The sequence below is a fragment of the Carassius auratus genome, chromosome 9, assembly GCF_003368295.1.
Source record: "Carassius auratus strain Wakin chromosome 9, ASM336829v1, whole genome shotgun sequence".
NCBI lineage: Eukaryota > Metazoa > Chordata > Actinopteri > Cypriniformes > Cyprinidae > Carassius > Carassius auratus.
This window is the reverse complement of record NC_039251.1, coordinates 35,108,060-35,130,008: the sequence shown is the minus strand read 5'-3', so window position 1 is coordinate 35,130,008 and position 21,949 is coordinate 35,108,060. Positions and strand designations below refer to the sequence as shown.

At 40.1% G+C, this 21,949-nt stretch overlaps 3 protein-coding genes across 4 annotated transcripts; all 3 read right to left on the bottom strand.

The window, feature by feature from the left end:
- Window positions 1-241: 241 nt before the first annotated feature.
- On the bottom strand, window positions 242-3,246 carry cldn10c (claudin 10c). Its single transcript, XM_026272723.1, has 5 exons — window positions 2,991-3,246; window positions 2,523-2,684; window positions 2,376-2,457; window positions 1,180-1,287; window positions 242-805 (listed from the first exon to the last, which is right to left on the bottom strand). The coding sequence occupies exons 1-5, from the start codon at window positions 3,220-3,222 to the stop codon at window positions 646-648; spliced, it is 744 nt and encodes a 247-aa protein (XP_026128508.1). The 5' UTR covers window positions 3,223-3,246; the 3' UTR covers window positions 242-645.
- Window positions 3,247-4,718: 1,472 nt separating this feature from the next.
- LOC113109142 (claudin-10-like) lies at window positions 4,719-7,033 on the bottom strand. Its single transcript, XM_026272720.1, has 5 exons — window positions 6,568-7,033; window positions 6,335-6,496; window positions 6,005-6,092; window positions 5,087-5,182; window positions 4,719-4,993 (listed from the first exon to the last, which is right to left on the bottom strand). The coding sequence occupies exons 1-5, from the start codon at window positions 6,797-6,799 to the stop codon at window positions 4,813-4,815; spliced, it is 759 nt and encodes a 252-aa protein (XP_026128505.1). The 5' UTR covers window positions 6,800-7,033; the 3' UTR covers window positions 4,719-4,812.
- Window positions 7,034-7,150: 117 nt separating this feature from the next.
- Window positions 7,151-11,818, bottom strand: cldn10b (claudin 10b). 2 transcript variants are annotated; one of them, XM_026272722.1, is made up of 5 exons: window positions 11,509-11,818; window positions 9,931-10,092; window positions 9,735-9,816; window positions 9,538-9,642; window positions 7,151-7,732 (listed from the first exon to the last, which is right to left on the bottom strand). In XM_026272722.1, exons 1-5 carry the CDS (start codon window positions 11,726-11,728, stop codon window positions 7,579-7,581), a joined length of 723 nt encoding a protein of 240 aa, XP_026128507.1. In that variant the 5' UTR covers window positions 11,729-11,818; the 3' UTR covers window positions 7,151-7,578. The 2 variants fall into 2 exon arrangements, with proteins under 2 accessions (XP_026128507.1, XP_026128506.1); XM_026272721.1 differs by having other exon boundaries at window positions 7,151-7,735; window positions 11,509-11,817.
- Window positions 11,819-21,949: the final 10,131 nt, after the last annotated feature.

The window sequence follows — 21,949 nt, the reverse complement described above, 5'->3', positions numbered from 1 at the left end:
GTCACAGTTGTTCTTGGAGAGTAATGAAGAATAGATAGACCTCGTTCTGCATAATGACTTCATTTATTCTTCATTTTATTACTTTTATAACTTTTTACTAGACCTTTTTAAAGCAAAGTTTACTTGATTGGAAAATATTTTGAAGGCAACAAAGTATTAAAGTATTATAATTATCATTATTAATAAACTACGATATATATATATATATATATATATATATATATATATATATATATATATATATATATATATAATTTCAAATCATTTTTACTATGGTACAGAGAACTGAAATTTGACTGGTTTTGGTAGACTACTGACATTTCGGTACTGTGACAACACTAGTATTGTGAGGTTCAAATTTACAATATTAAATTCATTATTTGACAAAGTGATCATTAGGTACACACTTGATCAGTTATTGTTTACTATGAAATATGAATAATCCAGAGAAGTCAGTAGTTTTGTATTGGACGTGTAGGTCAGTCTTTATTAGCACAGACCAGCAGATCCAGTTCACTTCTATCAAACCATTCCTCCAGCTCTTCACTGGACACCAGTGTTTCAATCTCTGTGTTACTAAACACGTGCCTCAAACTATTACTAAGGACATTCTCCTAAAGATTATAGATTATATGAAGGGGGCCATCAGACGTAAGCGTCCACGGCGTGAGATGCTTTGGGAGGTTTGCTGGTCTTCTGGTTCGCTCGGTCAGGGATGGGTGACAGCGGAGGACTGTGTGTCTTCTGGTTCGCTTCAGAGAGATTGGAGGGAGGAGTGTGATTGGACATCTCTTGGGTCTTGGAGCTGAAATCAGAAACATCTAATCGTGATGACATTCAGTGACAGGACATCTGTCCAAAATTCACCAACACAAGGCCAAGCAGATACAAACAATTCCTACATTCAGTGTGAAAATGTGCATTTGTGCTCAATTTACCCTTTGCACGACACATTGAATACTGATTATATAACCAGCTTTCCCAGTGGAACACAAGATGCCAAGTTTGATCCCTTTAAGCACACTTTGTATTACAAACCAGTTGGGCGTCCTTCACCTCTTTGTCAACAGGGCGAATCTGAAGAACATGCTTGTTCATTCTTATCTCTTAACACTACAGAGTCTGCGGCTGAAATGGGATTTGTTTGTGGTGTAGTTGACGGATGATGTGCAGTGATACCTGGATCGGCAGGCTTCCTTCCCTGCGGTGATGCTGAACACCAATCCTCCCACCACGAGGAGAGCCGAGCCGCCCCATCCCACAAACAGAGCGGAGCCCAGCTCAAACCTGCTCAGCACACACACAGAGCCAGTCTCAGACCTCCAGCACAAAACCACCATCATCTCATCGGGTTCAGAGAGCCCTCGTCAAGAAGCACTATACTTCAAGTTTGTTTTACTAGGTATATTTAAGTAAATTTCAAGAATATTTTCAAGTATACTTTATGTAGCAAGTATACAAATATCAGTGTATACTTGTAAGGGTACTGTCTCAGTAGCCTACTCCTTGGGACTAAATTGGCCCACTTTTTAGTATGTAAAAGTAGCAAACTTTGAGTACACAACTAGTTTGCCTTTGTGTTTGTAGTTTGTACTGCAATTTTACTAAAAGTGAGATTATATGTTTACTGACAGTTTACTCATTAAATACTTTGTAAACTTTTAAGTGTAGTCTCAGTAAACTACTAGTTTATTAGTTTTATACTGCAAGTAGACTCATTAGTTTTCTTTAAGTGAACTTTAAATCATACTTAAAGTATACTACTATCTCCCTATTTAGGTTTTAATGTGTATATATATTGTTATATAAATATCCGAACATACAAAAATCAACAGAAACAACAGAGTATCTGCTTGTGAACAAAAACATTTTATTCTAGCTTCATGTATTCTTCTTTAAACACTTTAATGTGTTTCATAAAAAATAAAGAAATAACATTGAGAAATAAGCTGAAAAGACTATGAATTGGTTTCAGAATTATAATCAAAACATAGATATGGTCGATCAACACCCCAAAGCCTGACTGTAATTATTAGCTCTTCATCTATAATTTTAATCTATAAGGTTACAGTTTTGATGCTGTTTCATGTCAGATGATCATGTTACATGTGTAAATATCTGGTGTTTCATTTTCTTCTTCATTTGTGTTTCTTTTTTGGAAATTCTGTGCAGAAGATGTGTACTAGCGCCCTCTAGCGTATAATAATGAAAACACAGATTCTAGGAGCACAAGTATAGCTCAAATATATTTTGAATTTTTCTAAGTATACTTAAAGTTCAAGTATATTCATGAGGAGTACATAAAAAAACTAAAAGCATTCTTTCCTATTTTTGCTAATAGCACACTTAAACTTCTTTTTGGAACGAGTACTCACTTTTTTGCTCTGTAATTTGGATCCATGAACTCAGAAATCACCTTGTGGGCGTACCAGCTGTAGGCAAACATACCGCAGAGACCTAAAACAGACACAGATCAAGCTCACATGCACGTACTGGAACAACAGGACAAGTGAAGTGTTTACCTGACAGGAGGTAATTCATCCCTGCAGCAAAGGTGACCTTCGCATTCATGATTTCAGAGCCTCCTAGTTTTGTGCACTTCATCCCCACCAAAGCAAGGATGGCCCCGAACAATCCCAGAATTATGGAGGTGATGACGAGAGATCGGCACAGATGAATGTACGCTGGTGAATGATGAACACAGCAACAGACACACTTATTGGTAAAGAGCATTTTACAATACAACATGTTTTCAAAGCAGCTTCACGTGAAGTCGTGCAGTTATCGGTTACACTTCATAATAATGCTCCATCATGTATAGGTAACTATGCACAGGACCAATGATTACAGTACTACAGTAACACAGCTACTTTTACAGTAAGTAATAGCAAATATAGATTTAAGATAGTTCCTCAGTAGCTAATCAGTAGATAAAGTCAATAATTTGTCTCTAATAAATAATACTAAGGGATTTTTCTAGTAATACTCACTCTGCAGAGCCAGCAGGGTGGGGAACTCTTTGCAGTCAGAAACGCCCGTGGAGTCAGACAGACAGTCTTTCCAGAGGTTGGAGAAATAGTGGCCAGACGTCAGAACTAAACTGTCCACTTCAGAGTAAGTCCAGTAATTCGTCGGCATCGTGGAACAAACCAAGATCCAGCCGCAGACGCACGCTACGAAGCACCCTATTTCAGTGTACATCATGAGCGTCCTGTAATGCATGCTGGGAAGAGTCTGATGCAGTTAGAGAAGATCTGTGAAGGCAGAAGTGAGGAGGACAGACCTTCCTGGAGGTGTGCTGGACAGATCTAGTGTGCTCACTGACTCAAGGGGAGGAGGACACTGTTTGTGGTGCCATCAGGGCCACTCTGACATACTGTGTTTATTATACATACAGATCAGAACAACCCCTATTACATGATTTCACATCTACAAATGTCACCTCGTTCACCAAACTGGAAACAGAAGAAAGACAAAGTGTTTTTCATGAGCTGGAAAAGAAGCCTTGTTTATTTCTACAGTGCTTTTCACAACACACGTGATTTCAAAGCAGCTTTAGAGAAACTCAGTAAATTAGAATGTTGTGGAAAAGTTCATTTATTTCAGTAATTCAACTCAAATTGTGAAACTCATGCTTTCAAAATGGTCTCTCAGTTTGGTTCACACGGCTACACAATCATGGAGAAGTCTGCTGCTCTGACAGTTGTCCAGAAGACAATCACTGACGCAGAGTGCTGTATCCAAGCATGTTAACAGAAAGTTGAGTGGAAGGAAAAAGTGTAGAAGAAAAAGATGCACAACCAACCGAGAGAACCACAGTGTTATGAGGATTGTCAGGTAAAATTGATTCAAGACTTTGAGTGAACTTCACAAGAAATGGACTGAGGCTGGGGTCAAGACATCAAGAGCACCACACACAGAGGTGTCAAGAGATTTGGCTACAGTCATCGTATTCCTCTTGTTAAGCCACTCCTGAACCACACACAACATCAGAGGAGTCTTACCTGGGCTAAGAGAAGAACTGGACTGTTGCTCAGTTACTCTTTTCAGATGAGAGCAAGTTTTGTATTTCATTTGGAAACTGATCACCTCCATGTCACGCTGAACTGAGGCAGTAATTAAAGCAAAAGGAGCCCTTACTAAGTACTGAGTACATGTACGGTAGATGAACACACTTTCCAGAAGGACAATTCACTAAAAATGTTTATTATTATTATTATTATTGGTTTCATGACGTATTCTAATTTGTTGAGAGTGAATTGGTGGATTTTTGTTAAATGAGAGCCAAAATCATCACAATTAAAAGAGCCAAAGACTTAAACTACTTCAGTCTGTGTGCACTGAATTTATTTAATACACGAGTTTTTACAATTTGAGTTTAATTACTAAAATGTACTTTTCCCATGACATTCTGATTTATTGAGATGCACGTCTGTAAGTCTATTATGCCTTACTGCTTTTACTGTGAGTTGTGGTGCTATTTAGATCTAGTTATATTGTATTTAGAGTGCTGTCTAGCAGATATCAGTCCTACAGTGATCAAACACACAAGCATTCAGATTTACAGCACAATGATTTTTACATCTGACAGTATTAATGAAAGCATGATGTCTAAATGTGTAAAGTAATTAAGGAAATAGATAAAGGTCAGTTTAGATTCAGGCAGAGTTAGCTTCTGGTCGGATCAATGACTGAAATCACTGAAGCCAGAGGAGCCATGAATTTACTTTTTTATTATACTACTGCATTTGAAAAATAAGTTGAGCTGTTGCAGAACAGATTTGATTGCAATGTTACAGAGCTTTCTGAAGTTCAGACGAATGTGTCTCTGGGAGATATGTTCCCCCCGGTGACCCGAGACTTCCTGGAGACCCGAGAGCCGCTGGACTGGCTGAGATGGACAGACGGTCTGGACGGGGCGTAGTACGCAGACGTGTACTGCGCTTTACTCGACGGAGGAGCGTCTGCTTTCCTGCCAAATACTGTCCACCCACTACAACAGAAAGAAGAGGACTGCAGATTCATTGATCTTCTTTGTTGAGACACATTGTTTGTAAGTTTTACCGTAACAGAGCAGATTATTTACCTGTTCGCGATGATTGTCACAGCATATAATACAGATCCCAGAATTATAAAGAAACTTCCAATCAATCCAAAGAAAATGGGAGTTCCTAACCCATACCTGCTCAAACATCAATAGAACAGTAACATCTTCTGTACATTTCTGGCATCTGATAATAAGCACTGAATGTGATTATTAATAATTTAGTACTAGATGCAGCTCTCTCATGCAGCTTGGAATGGATTTGCGTCTCATCTTTGACTGATATTTCTATATATGAAATCTTTTCACTTTTATATGACCCCCTGATCAGTTGTACATGAAATGTAATTAGTTGTGATTGTTGATGTGAATGTGATGATCAGTAGAAGCTGGAGCAGATGAATCCACAGCACTCTTCAAACTGTGACATGTCTGGCTCCTCTCTACCTCTCCGTTTGATTTCTCTCATCATTTTGTCATCTAATATACTGTTCTTCTGATGTGCTTAGTACTGACACAAAACTTAATACAAAACTTAAAAGTGCACTTAAAAAGAGTACATTTTATAGATATATTTACATATGAACATATGACTTGACATATGAACTGAATGTACACTTATTGAACAAATAATTGCACGCTATTTGCAATTAAATTACAATAAATTATCATTTCAATTTATATTAAACACAGTTAGCTGTACTTGCTAGCGTGCTTAAAATAATAATTAAACATTTTACATGTGCTTTAGCATGTAATCAACATGTTTTTTTATTTGCTTTTAAAAAATGTTGTAATGATCTTTTGTTGTACTTTAAAGTAAAATATTTCATGTATTAATTTGAAGTTCATCAAATGCACATTCAAAGCAATGAAATGCACATCTTTCCCCCAGTGCTATCTCGATCATCACTATTATTCTCTCTTGTGTGATGCTCTCTGTCTGTTCTGGGCATGTACCTCATGATACTTCTGTCAGCAGCGGGTGATAGGGCAGTGCTGACCACTCTGTTTGTGTATAAACAGTACGCCGCAAGCGCCGACACTCCTGTGAGGACAACAAACAAAAGATTTAATATACAGTATGTGGGGGTGAACACTGCTAAATGATCTGATACTCTGTGTTTAAATGAGTTGTAGGAGGAGCGATGCTGGTTATTAATCATCCATGTAACAGAAGAAATTAAAGCTCAAGTGCCTACTCCTCTTGTATTCAACCTGTATGTATATAAAGATCAGATGTGTGTGGTTATATAAATGTACAAATACTGGATAAATGGCTTTACTCACCACCAACAAAATGAAAAGCTGCTCCGAAAAATAATATTCTGTCTTTGTGTTTCTCACTTCCGCCGATGTATGTGCAGTCCATCCCAATAAAGCAGAGCACAGCGGCGATGAGCCCCAGACTCATGGCGATCAGAAGCAGGCCTCGGACCCCCTGAACATACGCTGTTGAAGAGGAACACCAGCTCAGATAACTGTGGAGATGTGAGGAAGGCTGGAGACGCCAGAGCACTTACGTGTGACGGCCCACAGCACATCGTAGTCTCTGCAGTTAGTGACGGACGAGGTGTCCACCACACAGTCCTTCCACAGGTTCGACCAGTACCACGTCCCCTTGATCATCCAGTTACCACCCTTGCCTCCTACATAGAAGATCCTCCAGTAGTCCATGGCTAGCGTGCAGCTCACAAACAGCCAGCCGAAAGTAGAGATCAAGAATCCAAACACCTGTATCAGACTCTTCCTCATGTTCCTGAGAGCTGAGCATACGCTCTTTCTTCAGCAGAGGATGCCGTCTGAGTTTAGGAAACAGAGGACGGACCGTGTTGTGTTGTGTATGTACACACGTCGTGATGCTGGTTTACTATAAATATTATCAAGTGTGTGTGGTGGAGAAAATAGACGCAGTGCTATTAGAATGCAGCAGATGTTATGCACTCTGTTGCATGCACCAAAAATACCTTGCAACAATTATAGCAATGTGGAATATTTATTAAACATCAACAACAAAATAAACATTTTTCTTAATCACAATGATGACTGAGACTTGGCAATACAGGCTACACAATCCAGTGTTAGAAATTCAGACAATATTGAAACTCGAATCTGTATCTGTATTGAAAAGTGTCATTTCATTTGACAGTTTCCAGAAACATAACTCAATCTGGCTCAAAATCATGATCAACCAGCATGAGTCACCCAAAACTGCTGGAGTACAGCACAGCTACCAACAGATGACACAATCACATGCAGCGCTGCGTAAACATACACGTGGAGCTGAAAACACAGTCTTCAAAACTGCAAATTATAATCCTGACCAAAACTTCAATTACAGCATCTGTACAGGTCATCTGAGCTGGCCATCCAAAGGCACTGAATAAGCTAACAAAAGATACCAGTGAGATATTAGCCATCAGCGGGGGGCGAGGATGAGGCGAGGATGAGGCGAGGATGAGGCGAGGATGAGGCGTGGATGAGGCGAGGATGAGGCGAGGCGAGGCGAGGATGGCCGGAGTCAGCCGGGGGTGTTATACGTAGGCGTTTTTGTCGAAGTGTTTGGAAGGGCCGCTGTATTCTGGCGGAGGTCTCCTGGTGTGAGACGACTGACTCTGTGGCATCGCACGAGACATTAAAGACGCTCCACTGTTGACGAAAGCTCTTCTGTCCGATGGATACGGAGAACTGCTGAAAGGAGGAGATAGTATCATCATCTGTTAAGGTTTGGTGACCAGAAATGACCTGTAGTTTGAGTCAAAAACACATTGGAGCTTATATCTTACATGACACTGTTTTCAATTAAAAACAGAAAAATTTTTATGGGTTTTGGCCTTGCTTTTACATGACAACAGCATTTGGTAACACTTTATTTTGATTCTACTAACAGTAAGTAACTTTGCCACTACATGTCAACTGGAAGTTAGTACAAACCTGATTCCAAAAAAGTTGGGACACTGTACAAATTGTGAATGAAAACAGTATGCAATGATGTGGAATTTCAAATTTCAATATTTTATTCAGAATACAAGATAGATGACATATCAAATGTTTAAACTGAGAAAATGTATAATTTTAAGGAAAAAATACAATTTTGTGTCATCAACACATCTCAGAAAAGTTGGGACGAGGGCATGTTTCCCACTGTGTGGCATTATCTCTTCTTCTTTGTTCATGTTCCCAATTGACCTAATAAGTTACAAATTGGTCCTCCAGCTGTTCCTTATATGTGCATTTCACTTTTTGAAATGTTTAGCTCTCATGAAATCCAAAAATAAGCCAATATTTGGCATGACATTTCAAAATGTCTCATTTTCAACATTTGATATGTTATCTATATACTATTGTGAGTACAATATAAGTCTATGAGATTTGTAAATTATTCCATCCTTTTTTTACTCACAGTGTCCCAACTTTTTTGGAAATATCCTCTAACACTTTCTTTTCAACTTATTCAACTAACCCTAAACCTAGCCTAACAGTCTACTCTGAGTTAGTAGACGTGTAGTTGACATGTAGTTACAAAGTTACTTATAGTTAGGTAGAATGTATAAATTGGACAATCGAAATAAAGTGTAACCCAGCATATTGTGGGCCTGCAAACAATCTTTTGAAAATGGGTTTCAAAGTGCAAGAAAATGATCCCATCATAATACAAAAATGTGAATTTGTGAAAACAGTATCATCCTGTGCATATGTGTTACGTGTTCAGTCTACAGGTATGTGCACACAGTGGGCCTCGTTCGTGAAACTTGTGTAAATATATCAGTAAATTCAAAGTAATTTGCCCATAAAACAGACCTTCCTGAAAACTATACTCAGGATTCACAAACACTTCAAAAACATCAGATGTTTGATCATAAACGTCTATTCCGATGGTTCATAAACAGGGTTCTCGTGAACACTCATTCACAATAACAATAATCCCGCCTATGAATTACAGCTACATCAGTTACGTGTCCAGGAACGCAGTGTAACATTCTCAGGTTTGGCTCAAGTGATTGGACGCTGGGAAAGAAGTGACAGTGATGAGTGTTGCATTTTACGCAAATTTGAACAGTTTTCAACTCTCAAATATAAAAGAAGAGAGAAAGCGCAGAAAGACTTGGGAAATATTCTGAATCTTTACGCATCATTTACATGTGATAGGGAGCAGGTGAACATTTCTGTTGTACTAACTAACATCTTGAAAATATAAAAAAAAATTGAATTTGAAAGTTAACGTCAGAACGACTTTATGAGCGATTTACACAGAAATTTGTTCTGCATGTTTTTCATGAATGAGGCCCTGTGTTTCTTTACAAACTACTGGCCTGGAGTGAGTAATACAGGGATTTTTGTTGTTTTCACAGATCTGTGTGAACAGCGACAATTTTGTTGACAAAATGTTATCATCCGTACGTGAAACTTTGAAAAACGCGAAGGAAAAACATTTACGTTTTAAGTACTTCATTGTTTGGTAATCATACTCATCTCAGATATTAGAAATTTACTTGTTGCTCATGCCATCAGACAGTGACAGGCAGAAGAGCGCCCCTCCGAGGATGCACAGAGTCGAGCCGGCCCAGCCGATGAACAAGGCAGCACCCAGTTCATACCTGACGAGAAGCACAGCATTTCATCAGCAACATCGCTACACTCACCTTCAGTCAGACAAAGGTTGGTAGAGAAAAAAATAATAGATATATACTTTTGCGCAACAAACATGGGGTCAAAAAACTCGGACGTGATCCTGTGCGCGTACAGAGAGCAGGCGCTGAGAGAACACAGACCTGCAGAGGAACAACATGCACAAGTTACTGCATCGTTATATTTGAGTTCAGCACTAGGCATGTCCAGCTGTGGATAACAGAACCGTACACAGGAGAAACAGATGTCAAACGCACCAGTACACATGAAGGTGATCCCAGACAAGCAGACAATTCTGGCTTTGGTTTGGTCAGGACCACCGATCTTAGTGCACTTCATGCCAATCAGAGCAAAGATCGAAGCAAAGAAACCCAGACAGACTGCAGCGATCATCAGTCCACGACACACCTGGATATAACCTGCACAAAACATGCAAAAACATTTGTTTTCACCTTTCTTTGTTGTTCATCCAAAGAATGCTCAAGTGAAATATTTTACAATACATCATTACAACAATATATTTGTGACATCACAGCTCGGAGGGATTAGCACGGTAATGTACATGACAATGTATTAATGTATCTGGTCTTGGTGGAAGAGATCTGCTACACTGCTGCTGCTGTCAATACATCCACCTCATGCTGCTGAGAGCATGTAAGAAACACTGCTGCTGCACACATAACAGATGAAATAACCCCATAGAGTTTAACACCTCGTAGCTGTTCTATACAGGTGGAGCTGGGGAAGGAGGAGGGTTTCTTAAGCAAGCTGCAACTGCTACAGCAAGCACTAGTCATACGTGTGAATGTTGAGCAGCGAGCTCATTGGCTACTGATACAGGAGAGAACCAATCAGCTGTGACGTGTGATAATGATGTCATTAGGTCAGATTGTGTTAGATCTATTGGACTGCGCCATCTAGAGTTTCATGCTAGAACTCTGTATTTATAATGTAATAAAAATAATAACAGGATATTAAGGTAATGAGTCTATATTTTGACAGAAATGAAATGGCAGATTAATTAATTCACACAAACTGATGAAGCTGTAGTAGAGAACGAGTTTCTCTGATATCTGTCCTTCCTTCAGTCATGGAAGAGCAGACTGGTATCCACAAACATGCTCTGCTAGCTACTCTCTGGGCAAACATTAGCTCGCTAGTTAACCCACAAATGCTACTAAATGAATGGAAAACAGCCTGGAGATAAATGCATCTAATTTATTGCCCACAGCTTTCTGAAAAGTGCTAAACATTGACATGTTAGAAGGAAAAGAGTCATTCCACACTGTTGTGAGTTTACATTTGCACAAATGAGAGAATTAATCAAAGAAAAAATTATCTTCTCATGATTCAAGACATATATGTGAACTCACAGTGGTGTCATTAAATTTATATTATATTAAAATGTAATGAATAATACATATACACAGTGGGGTAATGATGCCTGAAATTACTACTGAATGTATTTTGAATGAAAGCATTACAAACGTATTTGTTATTAGCATTAGAGTCTGAGTAAAGGTTCAATTTCAAATGAAGCCGGATGAGAGATTGTGATCGGCAGCACTGGAGCGACATGAAGAAAATCTGAAGACCATGCTCTCCAGCGTGATCTAAGATGATCCAACGAGCTGGAGCTTCAATGCATCTGAAGATCTGTCCGTCTGGATAAAAGTCTCAGAGATGTACATACATCTGATTAATCAGTCTGATTTTTCCCCCATAACATTTCTTAAACTGTTCATTATTTACTGGCTTCAATAATAATAATGATAAAATACATGCATGTAAACATACAAGCAAACAAACATCACACAAAAAGAGACGTGTCTGACCGTCCAGCGCCAGCATTGAAGGGAAGTCTTTGCAGTTGGAGACTCCAGTAGAATCGGTCACACAGGTCTTCCACAGGTTGGACCAGAAGGTGGCTGTGGTGATCACCGTGCCGTCGATTGAAGACACCTTCCAGTAGTCTGTAGGTAAGGTGGAGGACACCAGCACCCACCCCGAGGTGGTGAGGATAAACGCCAGGATCTCTCTTGCCATGTTACTCATTGTTCTTCTTCAGTTCTCCAGCCGTCACTCCTGCGGTTCTCCAGGTTTAGTGAGCGCTCTACATCAGCTGGCTCATATATTCTCATTTGACAGCACTGGGAGGGTGTGCCAAACCAAAAGATTGAGTGCAGCCACTGAAGGAGACAGTGGAAAGGTGGTAAAACAGAGAACTATTAACAGGACTTTCTACTTACTATTTTGGTTACGTTTGATTTTGATGGTCCCCTTTTACACATTCTGTTGACATATCTACGAGCTTTCACTGTTGTAGAGTACTAGTAGACTGCTAGGGTTAGGGTTAGAATAAGCTGACATACTTGTAAAGTATCTAAAGTAAATGTCTTTAATGAGCTGAATCTAATGAGAGTTAGACGACACAAAGAAGCAATGTTACTTAGAATCAAGACCATCAAAATAAAGTGCTAGCATTATTTTTTACTAAAGTAAAAAAGTGAAAGTCTGCCAGACCAGCCGGCAGAATCTGTATATTCTTTCTTCATCATCTTCATAATAAATGAATGACTAATAAATAAAGGATCAAACAGATTAAGTGGTAATTTAATCTATCAATAACTGTTCCTTAACATTCATTAATTCCTCATTGTAAATCTTATGTTAATAATCAATAACAATAATAAGACGTATCCCACTGTGTTTTGTAAGTACACGACCCAAACCTGTTCATCAGTGTGAGATGAAGTACAGTATTAAGACTACTGTAAGCCCAGGTTAAAAAAGATTGCTTCCATAATGTACTTAAAGTGCTCTATTTTCACACACTCATGTTGTATTTAATATACTAAAAATGATAATTCTCAAGATAAACAACATTTACTCGACTGTGCTGTTTTGGGACGCCATGAATATACACTAATGCTACACTTGAGTGTACTAGTGTAAGATGGGTTCAAGTGGCGAATAAATTCATTTTTAAATACAGAGATAGCATGTTAAAAGTTCATTTTAGTGCATATCCATGGTGTCCCAAAATAGTACAGTTCACCCACATTGATAATTCACCCAAAAATGTCAATTCTGTCATCATTTACTCAACCTCATGTCGTTCCAAACCTGTATGAGTTGCTTTCTTATGCTGAACATTAAATAAGATATTTTGAAGATTGCTGGTAATCAGACAGTTGGCGTTTGCAATGACTTCCATAGTATTTTTATTTGATTTGATGGTTAGGGTTGATGTTAAGGCATGGTAAAATCTCAAGAGTTTAGCTCCATCCCTAATCATACACACCTGATCCAACTGTCTTCAGGATTTCTTGACAATTGTAGGCAGGTTGGTTTCGATTAGAGATGGAGGAAGTGAACTCCCACGCCTGATCTAAATGATCTGTGTAACTGAAAGTGAACATTGAAATTGAGGATATGTGTCCCACAGTTATAACGGGTGCTATGTGTGACAGAGGTCACCCCTTAATGATTCTTAGAGTTTGGTTACTCATTCAGAGAGAAACCATTCCTCTAATACTGACCTCAACAGCTAACGTTTATTCTGAACTGTTCCATATTACACATTACCTCACCGGTCCAAGAACAGCTTGAGAGTGGATAAACCAGGACAAAGTTTTCCAAAACACATTATATCTGAATCACAGAGCTGCAGGGGCTGACAGAAATCCATCTCATTAATCTTAACGTGTTTTTCATTATAAGTCATTCATATTAGTCAAAAGTTGATTCATTAAAAATAGCTGACTAGGGGCTAACAGGAATTTGACTCTGAATAAGCAAAAGTATTTCTATCAAGGCTTTTAGTTCTCTACTTGAGTCCAGCTTTAATTCATTTCTGTATGTGGTTCAACAACAAACCGAAAGAGCAACATGACAACATATTCCCTTCCAACCATGTTTTACACATACACCAAAAACTGTAAGATAACATAATACAGCTGCTGCCATGACATTAAATGATTAAAAACAAACAAACATAATAATATAATATTCATGTTTTATTTATATGGCGTCAAGGTCATGACAAGCTTTGAAAACTAGGCTGAGTATCTTAAGCTGAACAGGACAGATAACAGGGAGCCAATGCTGTAAAACAGGAGTGATGTGGGCTGATTTTAGTAAATGTAAGGGTACAGCTGCATAGGAAAATGAGCTGTAAGAAACTAAGAGCTTTGATAGGTAGGCCATATAACAAGGAGTTACAATACTTTAGATGAAAAGTTATAAAAGCATGATTAACAGTTTCAGCATCTTTGAGATTTAGGGGTGGTCTTAAATGGACAATATACTGAGAAGATGGAAAAAGCAGGATTTAACAAGCTGGCTGATATGGGGTTCAAAGCATAGTGTAGAATTAAATAACATGACAAGATTGTGTATAATGGGGGAAGGATGAACTATAACACTGTCAATATTAATAGAAATATTAAGATGAGAGGAAATAGATGACATGACCAGAAATCAATTACAATTACATTTATGCATTTAGCAGACGCTTTACACAATTTAACATTGATAAGTCCACCCAGTTTAAGAACGTTTTCCAAATTTGACACAAAGCGTCTTACTCTGATTGACCACCACATTCAGTCTTCAAGCAGAAAATACTGCAAAAGAACATTTAAGCAAAGAGATATGAATGGTCCTCTATGTGTTTTAACAGATTCTGCTGAATTTAGCTGATACACACCATACACATAGTCACACAATGCTGATGTTGTTAATTTAGCTGCTAATTTAGTTAATTTAGCACATAACAAAGCCATCTCTAGTATGCTTTAAGTGATTGTGTGTTGTAAAGATGTGAACTCAGCTGGTCAACCAAGTATCTTTCAAATAATTTCTGGCCAAAACTTCTGGACACTCCCAGGACATGGTACACAGGTACACAAACCTGAACTGCATTTCACACAAAAATGAGAATTTCTTACTTTGCTCATTAGTGAGGTTATCAGAGAATCCTGTCTAATATTTAGGACCACATCTCTTCTTATTACTTTCAAGGACAGAGTCAACCATGCCTATGTCAGAACCAGGGCTCAAACGTGGGTCTCTGATGCCAGAGTCTTAATATCTACCACTGAGCCACAGAAGGCAGTTGAACCCAATAGTCAGACGCCTTCTTAACTTAACACAGAAGAGTTTATTTAACAAAAACAGCAAAAGAGAACAAAAAGGTCCTTTGTTTTAAGTTAGGTTACTGAACAGAAAAATATTCAGACCAGAAAGAGTAAAAAAAAATTGTCTCCAAAACCTGTCTCCAAAACAAAACTCAGAGAAAAACAGCTAAACTAATCACAGGAAAACAATTCAAAAAAGACTTTCAAAAAATAGATCTTGTAACTAGAGCAGACTTATGGCAGTAACTTGCTTAGGAACAATAATAACCAAGCAAAGATACAAAGGAAGTGATCAGCTTAAATAGACAGCCTAGAATAAGAAACATGTGAAAACAATAACACTGATTACGAAAGGAACAATGTTGACGTTAGGGCACATTGGGGACCTCTAGTGGCCAAAATAACACATTGCAAAACAAAAGCTCTGACAGGACCCCTCCCTCTAGGAACGACTCCTGACATTCCCTCCAGGACAACTTGGCTTGCGAGCGTGAAATTCTTGCACTAGTTTGGGGTCCAAGATGTCCTTGGCAGGAACCCAGGAGCTCTCTTCAGGACCACAGCCTTCCCGTTCCACAAAATACTGCTGGGACCCACATACTTGATGGACATCCAGTTTTCTGTGGACTGTGTAAGCTGGCTGGCCCCCAATGATACGAGGAGGAGAAGGTCTACCTGTCGTAAGTAAATGAGAAGACAAAACAGGTTTTAACAGAGAGACATGAAAAGTGGGATTAATCTTCAAGGACTTAGGCAAGTAACTGGGTTCACTTTCCTGTCAATCTTGGAGGGGCCAATGAATCTCTGGGAAAGTTTGCAGGACTCCGCCCGCAAGGGAATGTTCTTAGTGAAGAGCCAGACTCTTTGGCCAGGGCGCAGAGTGGGGGCAGGTCTGCGTCTGCGATTAGCCTGGCGCTTGTACTGCTGAGAGGCCCTAAGGAGCTTGAGCCTGGCCTTTTTCCATGTCTGGCGGCAACGTTTAACAAACTGTTGAGCAGAGGGAACTGCAACCTCCACCTCTTGTTCAGGGAATAGTGTAGGGGTGTACCCGGACTGGCACTCGAAAGGGGACATGCCTGTAGCAGAGGAGCGAAGGGTATTGTGTGCGTATTCTGCCCACATGATGAATGAAGACCAAGAGGATGGATTGTTAGCTGCCATATATCTCAGTTTAGTCTCAAGATCTTGGTTAAGCCTCTCTGTTTGTCCATTGGACTCCGGGTTAAACCCAGAAGACAGGCTCACTGTAGCCCCCAGAGATTGATATAAAGCCCACCAAAATCATTAGGAAAACTGGGGTCCTCGATCAGAGATGATGTCTTGTGGAATGCCAAAAATTCCACAAGACACTAAAAAATAAGACTCTAAAATCCATGGTCACCTTTATTTATATAGTGCTTTAAACAAAATACATTGAGTCAAAGCACTGAACAACATTCATTTGGAAAACAGTGTCTCAATAATGCAAAATGATAGTTAAAGGCAGTTCATCATTGAATTCAGTTATGTCATCTCTGTTCAGTTTAAACAGTGTCTGTGCATTTATTTGCAATCAAGTCAATGATATCGCTGTAGATGAAGTGACCCCAACTAAGCAAGCCAGAGGCGACAGCGGCAAGGAACCGAAACTCCATCGGTGACAGAATGGAGAAAAAAAAACCTTGGGAGAAACCAGGCTCAGTTGAGGGGCCAGTTCTCTTCTGACCAGACGAAACCAGTAGTTCAATTCCAGGCTGCAGCAAAGTCAGATTGTGCAGAAGAATCATCTGTTTCCTGTGGTTGTGTCCTGGTGGTCCTCTGAGACAAGGTCTTTGCAGGGGATCTGTATCTGGGCTCTAGTTGTCCTGGTCTCCGCTGTCTTTCAGGGATGTAGAGGTCCTTTCTAGGTGCTGATCCACCATCTGGTCTGGATACGTACTGGATCCGGGTGACTGCAGTGACCCTCTGATCTGGATACAGACTGGATCTGGTGGACACGGTGACCTCGGAACAAGAGAGAAACAGACAAATATTAGCGTAGATGCCATTCTTCTAATGATGTAGCAAGTACATAGGGTGTTATGTGAAGTGTTTCCGGTTCCGGTTTACCTAATTAATCCAGCCTAAAAATACTTTAACGGATTTGGATATTAAAAGCATATTAGTATGTTATGTGTATGCCAGGTTAAAGAGATGGGTCTTTAATCTAGATTTAAACTGCAAGAGTGTGTCTGCCTCCCGAACAATGTTAGGTAGGTTATTCCAGAGTTTAGGCGCCAAATAGGAAAAGGATCTGCCGCCCGCAGTTGATTTTGATATTCTAGGTATTATCAAACTGCCTTTTTTGAGAACATAGCGGACGTAGAGGAGTATAATGTAAAAGGAGCTCATTCAAATACTGAGGTGCTAAACCATTCAGGGCTTTATAAGTAATAAGCAATATTTTAAAATCTATACGATGTTTGATAGGGAGCCAGTGCAGTGTGGACAGGACCGGGCTAATATGGTCATACTTCCTGGTTCTAGTAAGAACTCTTGCTGCTGCATTTTGGACTAGCTTTAGTTTGTTTACTAAGCGTGCAGAACAACCACCCAATAAAGCATTACAATAATCTAACCTTGAAGTCATAAATGCATGGATTAACATTTCTGCATTTGACATTGAGAGCATAGCCCGTAATTTAGATATATTTTTGAGATGGAAAAATGCAGTTTTACAAATGCTAGAAATGTGGCTTTCTAAGGAAAGATTCCGATCAAATAGCACACCTAGGTTCCTAACTGATGACGAAGAATTGACAGAGCAACCATCAAGTCTTAGACAGTGTTCTAGGTTATTACAAGCAGAGTTTTTAGGTCCTATAATTAACACCTCTGTTTTTTCTGAATTTAGCAGAAAGAAATTACTCGTCATCCAATTTTTTATATCGACTATGCATTCCATTAGTTTTTCAAATTGGTGTGTTTCACCGGGCCGCGAAGAAATATAGAGCTGAGTATCATCAGCATAACAGTGAAAGCTAACACCATGTTTCCTGATAATATCTCCCAAGGGTAACATATAAAGCGTGAAGAGTAGTGGCCCTAGTACTGAGCCTTGAGGTACTCCATACTGCACTTGTGATCGATATGATACATCTTCATTCACTGCTACGAACTGATGGCGGTCATATAAGTACGATTTAAACCATACTAATGCGCTTCCACTGATGCCAACGAGGTGTTCAAGTCTATGCAAAAGAATGCTGTGGTCAATTGTGTCAAACACAGGACTAAGATCCAATAAAACTAATAGAGAGATACACCCACGATCAGATGATAAGAGCAGATCATTTGTAACTCTAAGGAGAGCAGTCTCAGTACTATGATATGGTCTAAATCCTGACTGGAAATCCTCACATATACCATTTTTGTCTAAGAAGGAATAACCCATGGAAAGATGGGACCAAGGTCTATGAGGTATGGAGAGAGGGTGCAATAGCCCCTGAGGAGTGCGGTGAGAGATTTTACTTTGGTTGCATGTGGGACATGCGTTCACAAATGTTGTCACATCCTCCTTGATAGTTGACCACCAAAATCGTCTTTGGAGGAACCTAAGAGTGCGCGAAGTACCAGGATGACAAGTGAGATGAGAGGAGTGTCCCCACTGGAGGATCTGAGAGTGGACAGCTTTTGGGACAAACAGTCAGTGGGTTGGCCCCCCTCCTGGGTCAGGTTCTCTGGCTTGGGCTCGTTTTACTGTATCTTCAGATTTCACCTGATAGGAGCTAATAAAAGGGGATAATTGATGCAACATAATCTTCCTGTGGATTTTTCACAATGCTCGGGACAAAGCATCAGGCTTTAGGTTCTTAGAGCCAGGGCAGTAGGATAAGATGAACTGGAATCTATTGAAAAATAAGGACCAACATGCCTGGTGGGGGTCGAGACACTTTGTCTGCTGAATATATTCCAAATTTTTGTAGTCTATTAGTACTTGGAATGGGTGTTTGGCCCCCAATGCTTCCACTCTTCAAGCGCTAACTTGACTGCCAGTAACTCTTGATCCCCTACATGATAGTTCCTCTCAGTCGGTGTAAGGCGGTGGGAAAGGAATGCACATGGTTACAGCTTGTTGTCCTCTCCTCTCTGGGATAGCACAGCTCCAACCCCTACATCCAAAGCATTGACCTCCAAAACGAATGGTCTATCTGGGTTAGGGAGAATGAGAATAGGTGCAGAGGTGAAATACTTCTTTAGTTTGTTGAAAGCCTACTCTGCTTCAGGTCCCCAATAAAAGCTGGTTGTGTTCCCCTTGGTGAAGGCAGATAAAGGGGCTGCCACAGTACTGAAGTTCAGGATAAATTTGCGATAAAAATTGGCTATTAAGTTATCAAGAAGGCATCTCAGAACCTTACTGACATGTTTTACATGCTCTTGGAGTAAAGGGAACTCAAGAAGAAGAGGATATCATCTAAGTAGACAAACACAAATTGGTTTAGCATGTCTCTGAGAACATCACTGATGAGAGCTTGAAATACTGCAGGAGCATTAGCGAGGCCAAAAGGCATAACTAAATATTCATAGTGCCCAATGGGTGTGTTGAAGGCAGTTTTCCACCCATCTCCTTGCCTAATGCGCACAAGATGGTATGCATTGTAAAAAGTCAAGCTTAGTGAAGATGAAGGCTTCTTGCAAAATTTCTCATGCAGTTGTAATTAGTGGCAAGGGATAGCGGTCTCGAATGGTTATCTTATTAAGGCCCATGTATTCAATACATGGTCGAAGTCCGCCATCCTTCTTCCCAAAAAAAAAGAATCCAGCTCCAGCAGGGGAAGTGGATGGTTGGATGATGCCTACCACAAGAGCTTCATTAATGTATTTGTCCATAGCAGTTTGTTCAGGGGGAGATAAAAGAGAATATATGACCTCTGGGGAGACCTCTGGGGTACCTGGGAGTAACTCAATGGCGCAGTCATAAGGCCGATGAGGAGGTAAGGAGATGGCCTTCCTTTTACTGAACACTGCTTTGATGTGGTGGTACGGAGAAGGGACTTAAGACAGATCTAAGGGTTCTTGGGACTCGAGAACAGGGTCAGGGGGGTTCTGGGCCAAGCATTTAGTCTGACAGGTGGGTCCCCAACTGAGAACAGTGCCAGTGGACCAGTCAATGTGTGGATTATGCTGGAGAAGCCATGGGTGACGGAGGATAACTGGGAAATCTGGAGAATGTATAAGGTGAAAGCACATTCTATCCTGGTGCTGGTAAGTGGCGAGACCAATGAGAGAAGTGAGGTGGGTTATTTTCCCTGAAGACAATGGTATTCCATCCAAGGCTGTCACAGTTAGGGGTGCAGGAAGAAAATAAGTAGGGATCTGAAGACTCTTGGCAAGAGAAACATCCATCAATCAATAAATGCCTCCAGTTGGTGTTTTTGTTCTCTCCAATTGAGTGTGATAGAAAGGAACAGCCAAGAATTGGAAGGTGAAGTGGTGCGTGTAACTTCCGTCACAGTCCTTCCATGCCTGTACGGGACTGGGCGTTTCCTTAAAGCTCAGGGCAGGTGGAGTAAAAATGACCATACAATCCACAATATAGACAACAGCGCCTTCTCATATGACGGTCTCATTCTGAAGGGGAAAGCCTAGCCATACCCAATTGCATGGGTTCCGAAGAATCTTGAGGCACTGGTGGCATTTGAGCAAGAGCTTGACTGGCAGACAATGAGGAAACAGATGGGCAGTTCCGGCTTCTCTCTCTGAGGCGTTTTTCCAGCCAGATTGCTCGATTCATAAGAGTTTTCCAGATCAAGAGCAGGTTGTCTGGTAGCCAGATCATCCTTGATTGCCTCTGATAGACCATTCAGGAAACACACCATGAGGGCCTCATTGTTCCAACCACTCCCTGCTGCAATAGTTCGAAACCGAATGGCATATTCAGCTGCGCTGCCATTACCTTGATGGAAGGTGGGAAGTCTCTTAGAGGAATGCAGAATAACTTGTACAGAAGGGCGCCTGTGCCTTCCAGACTGCAGTTGCCCAAGAAAGAGCTTTGCCAGAAAGGATGGTGATAACATATGCGATCTTGGCCCGATCTGAGGGCAAGGACAATGGTTGTAGGTCAATGTGAGCAAGCATTGAGTCAGGAACCCATCACATGCACTGGGAACACCTGAGAAATGTTGTGGTGGAGGTAGGCGAGGTTCACTTAGAGGAGAGAGCACTCGAGAATCTGGAAGGGATACAGAGGCAGCAGTAGAAGCAGTAACTGAGGTAGAGGGCAGCAGGACAAAGATCTGATTGACAGAAGTCATGAGATCAGACAATAAACGGAGTGTTTAGCTATCAAAGTCTCCTCCTGACTCAGGACGTTGGACTGTGAACTCATACTGAGCAACTGTGGCAAGAAGTTCTTGAGGATTAGGCGTCTCTGGGTTCATAATGTGGCTTGGTTATGCTGTCAGAACCAGGGCTCGAACTTGGGTCTCTGATGCCAGAGTCTTAATATATACCGCTGAGTTTATTTAACAAAAACAGCAAAAGAGAACAAAAGGTCATTTGTTTAAAGTTAGGTTACAAAACAGAAAAATATTCAGACCAGAAAGGGTCAAAAGAGTAAAATAGTCTCCAAAACAAAAATCAGAGAAAAACAGCAAAACTTATCATAGAAAAACAATTCAAAAAGACTTTCAAAGAATAGATCTTGGAACTAGAGCAGACTTATGGCAGTAACTTGCTTAGGAACAATAATAACCAATCAAAGATACAAAGGAAGTGATCAGCTTAAATAGACAGCCCAGAATGAGAAACATGTGAAAACAATAACACCGATTACGAAAGGCACAATTTTGACACAAGGACACATTGGGGACCTCTAGTGGCCAAAACAACACATTGCAAAACAAAATCTCTGACAACCTAAAAATAAATAATGTTGCCATTGTTTTCTCATTGTATCTGCAGCACTATTTGTTGTTGATCTGAGCAAAACACTGAGTAGTAGAAGTGTGTTTTGTTAAAAGTAGGCAGAGCCCAAATCCTCTTGTACCATTCAAATGTGCATTGGCTAAGTCTCGGGAATGTGTTTCAACGTGTATGGGAACTAAAAGGTGACAGCTGTAGCAGATCTGACTCGAATCAGACAAATTAAAGAGTCTATTAGGACTGTGGTTGAAAC

Excerpts from the sequence above, each read along its gene's own strand:
- cldn10b (XM_026272721.1), bottom strand. The coding sequence starts at position 11,728 with ATGAGTAACATGGCAAGAGAGATCCTGGCGTTTATCCTCACCACCTCG. Across the intron at positions 10,093-11,508 it reads TTCAATGCTGGCGCTGGACG|GTTATATCCAGGTGTGTCGT; the intron begins GTCAGACACGTC and ends TGTTTTGTGCAG. Across the intron at positions 9,643-9,734 it reads CCCATGTTTGTTGCGCAAAA|GTATGAACTGGGTGCTGCCT; the intron begins GTATATATCTAT and ends GCTTCTCGTCAG.
- cldn10c (XM_026272723.1), bottom strand. The coding sequence starts at position 3,222 with ATGCATTACAGGACGCTCATGATGTACACTGAAATAGGGTGCTTCGTA. Across the intron at positions 2,458-2,522 it reads GATGAATTACCTCCTGTCAG|GTCTCTGCGGTATGTTTGCC; the intron begins GTAAACACTTCA and ends TGTCTGTTTTAG. Across the intron at positions 806-1,179 it reads AAGGAAGCCTGCCGATCCAG|CTCCAAGACCCAAGAGATGT; the intron begins GTATCACTGCAC and ends TTCTGATTTCAG.
- LOC113109142 (XM_026272720.1), bottom strand. The coding sequence starts at position 6,799 with ATGAGGAAGAGTCTGATACAGGTGTTTGGATTCTTGATCTCTACTTTC. Across the intron at positions 5,183-6,004 it reads GCTGACAGAAGTATCATGAG|GTATGGGTTAGGAACTCCCA; the intron begins GTACATGCCCAG and ends ATGTTTGAGCAG. Across the intron at positions 4,994-5,086 it reads GTGACAATCATCGCGAACAG|TGGGTGGACAGTATTTGGCA; the intron begins GTAAATAATCTG and ends TTTCTGTTGTAG.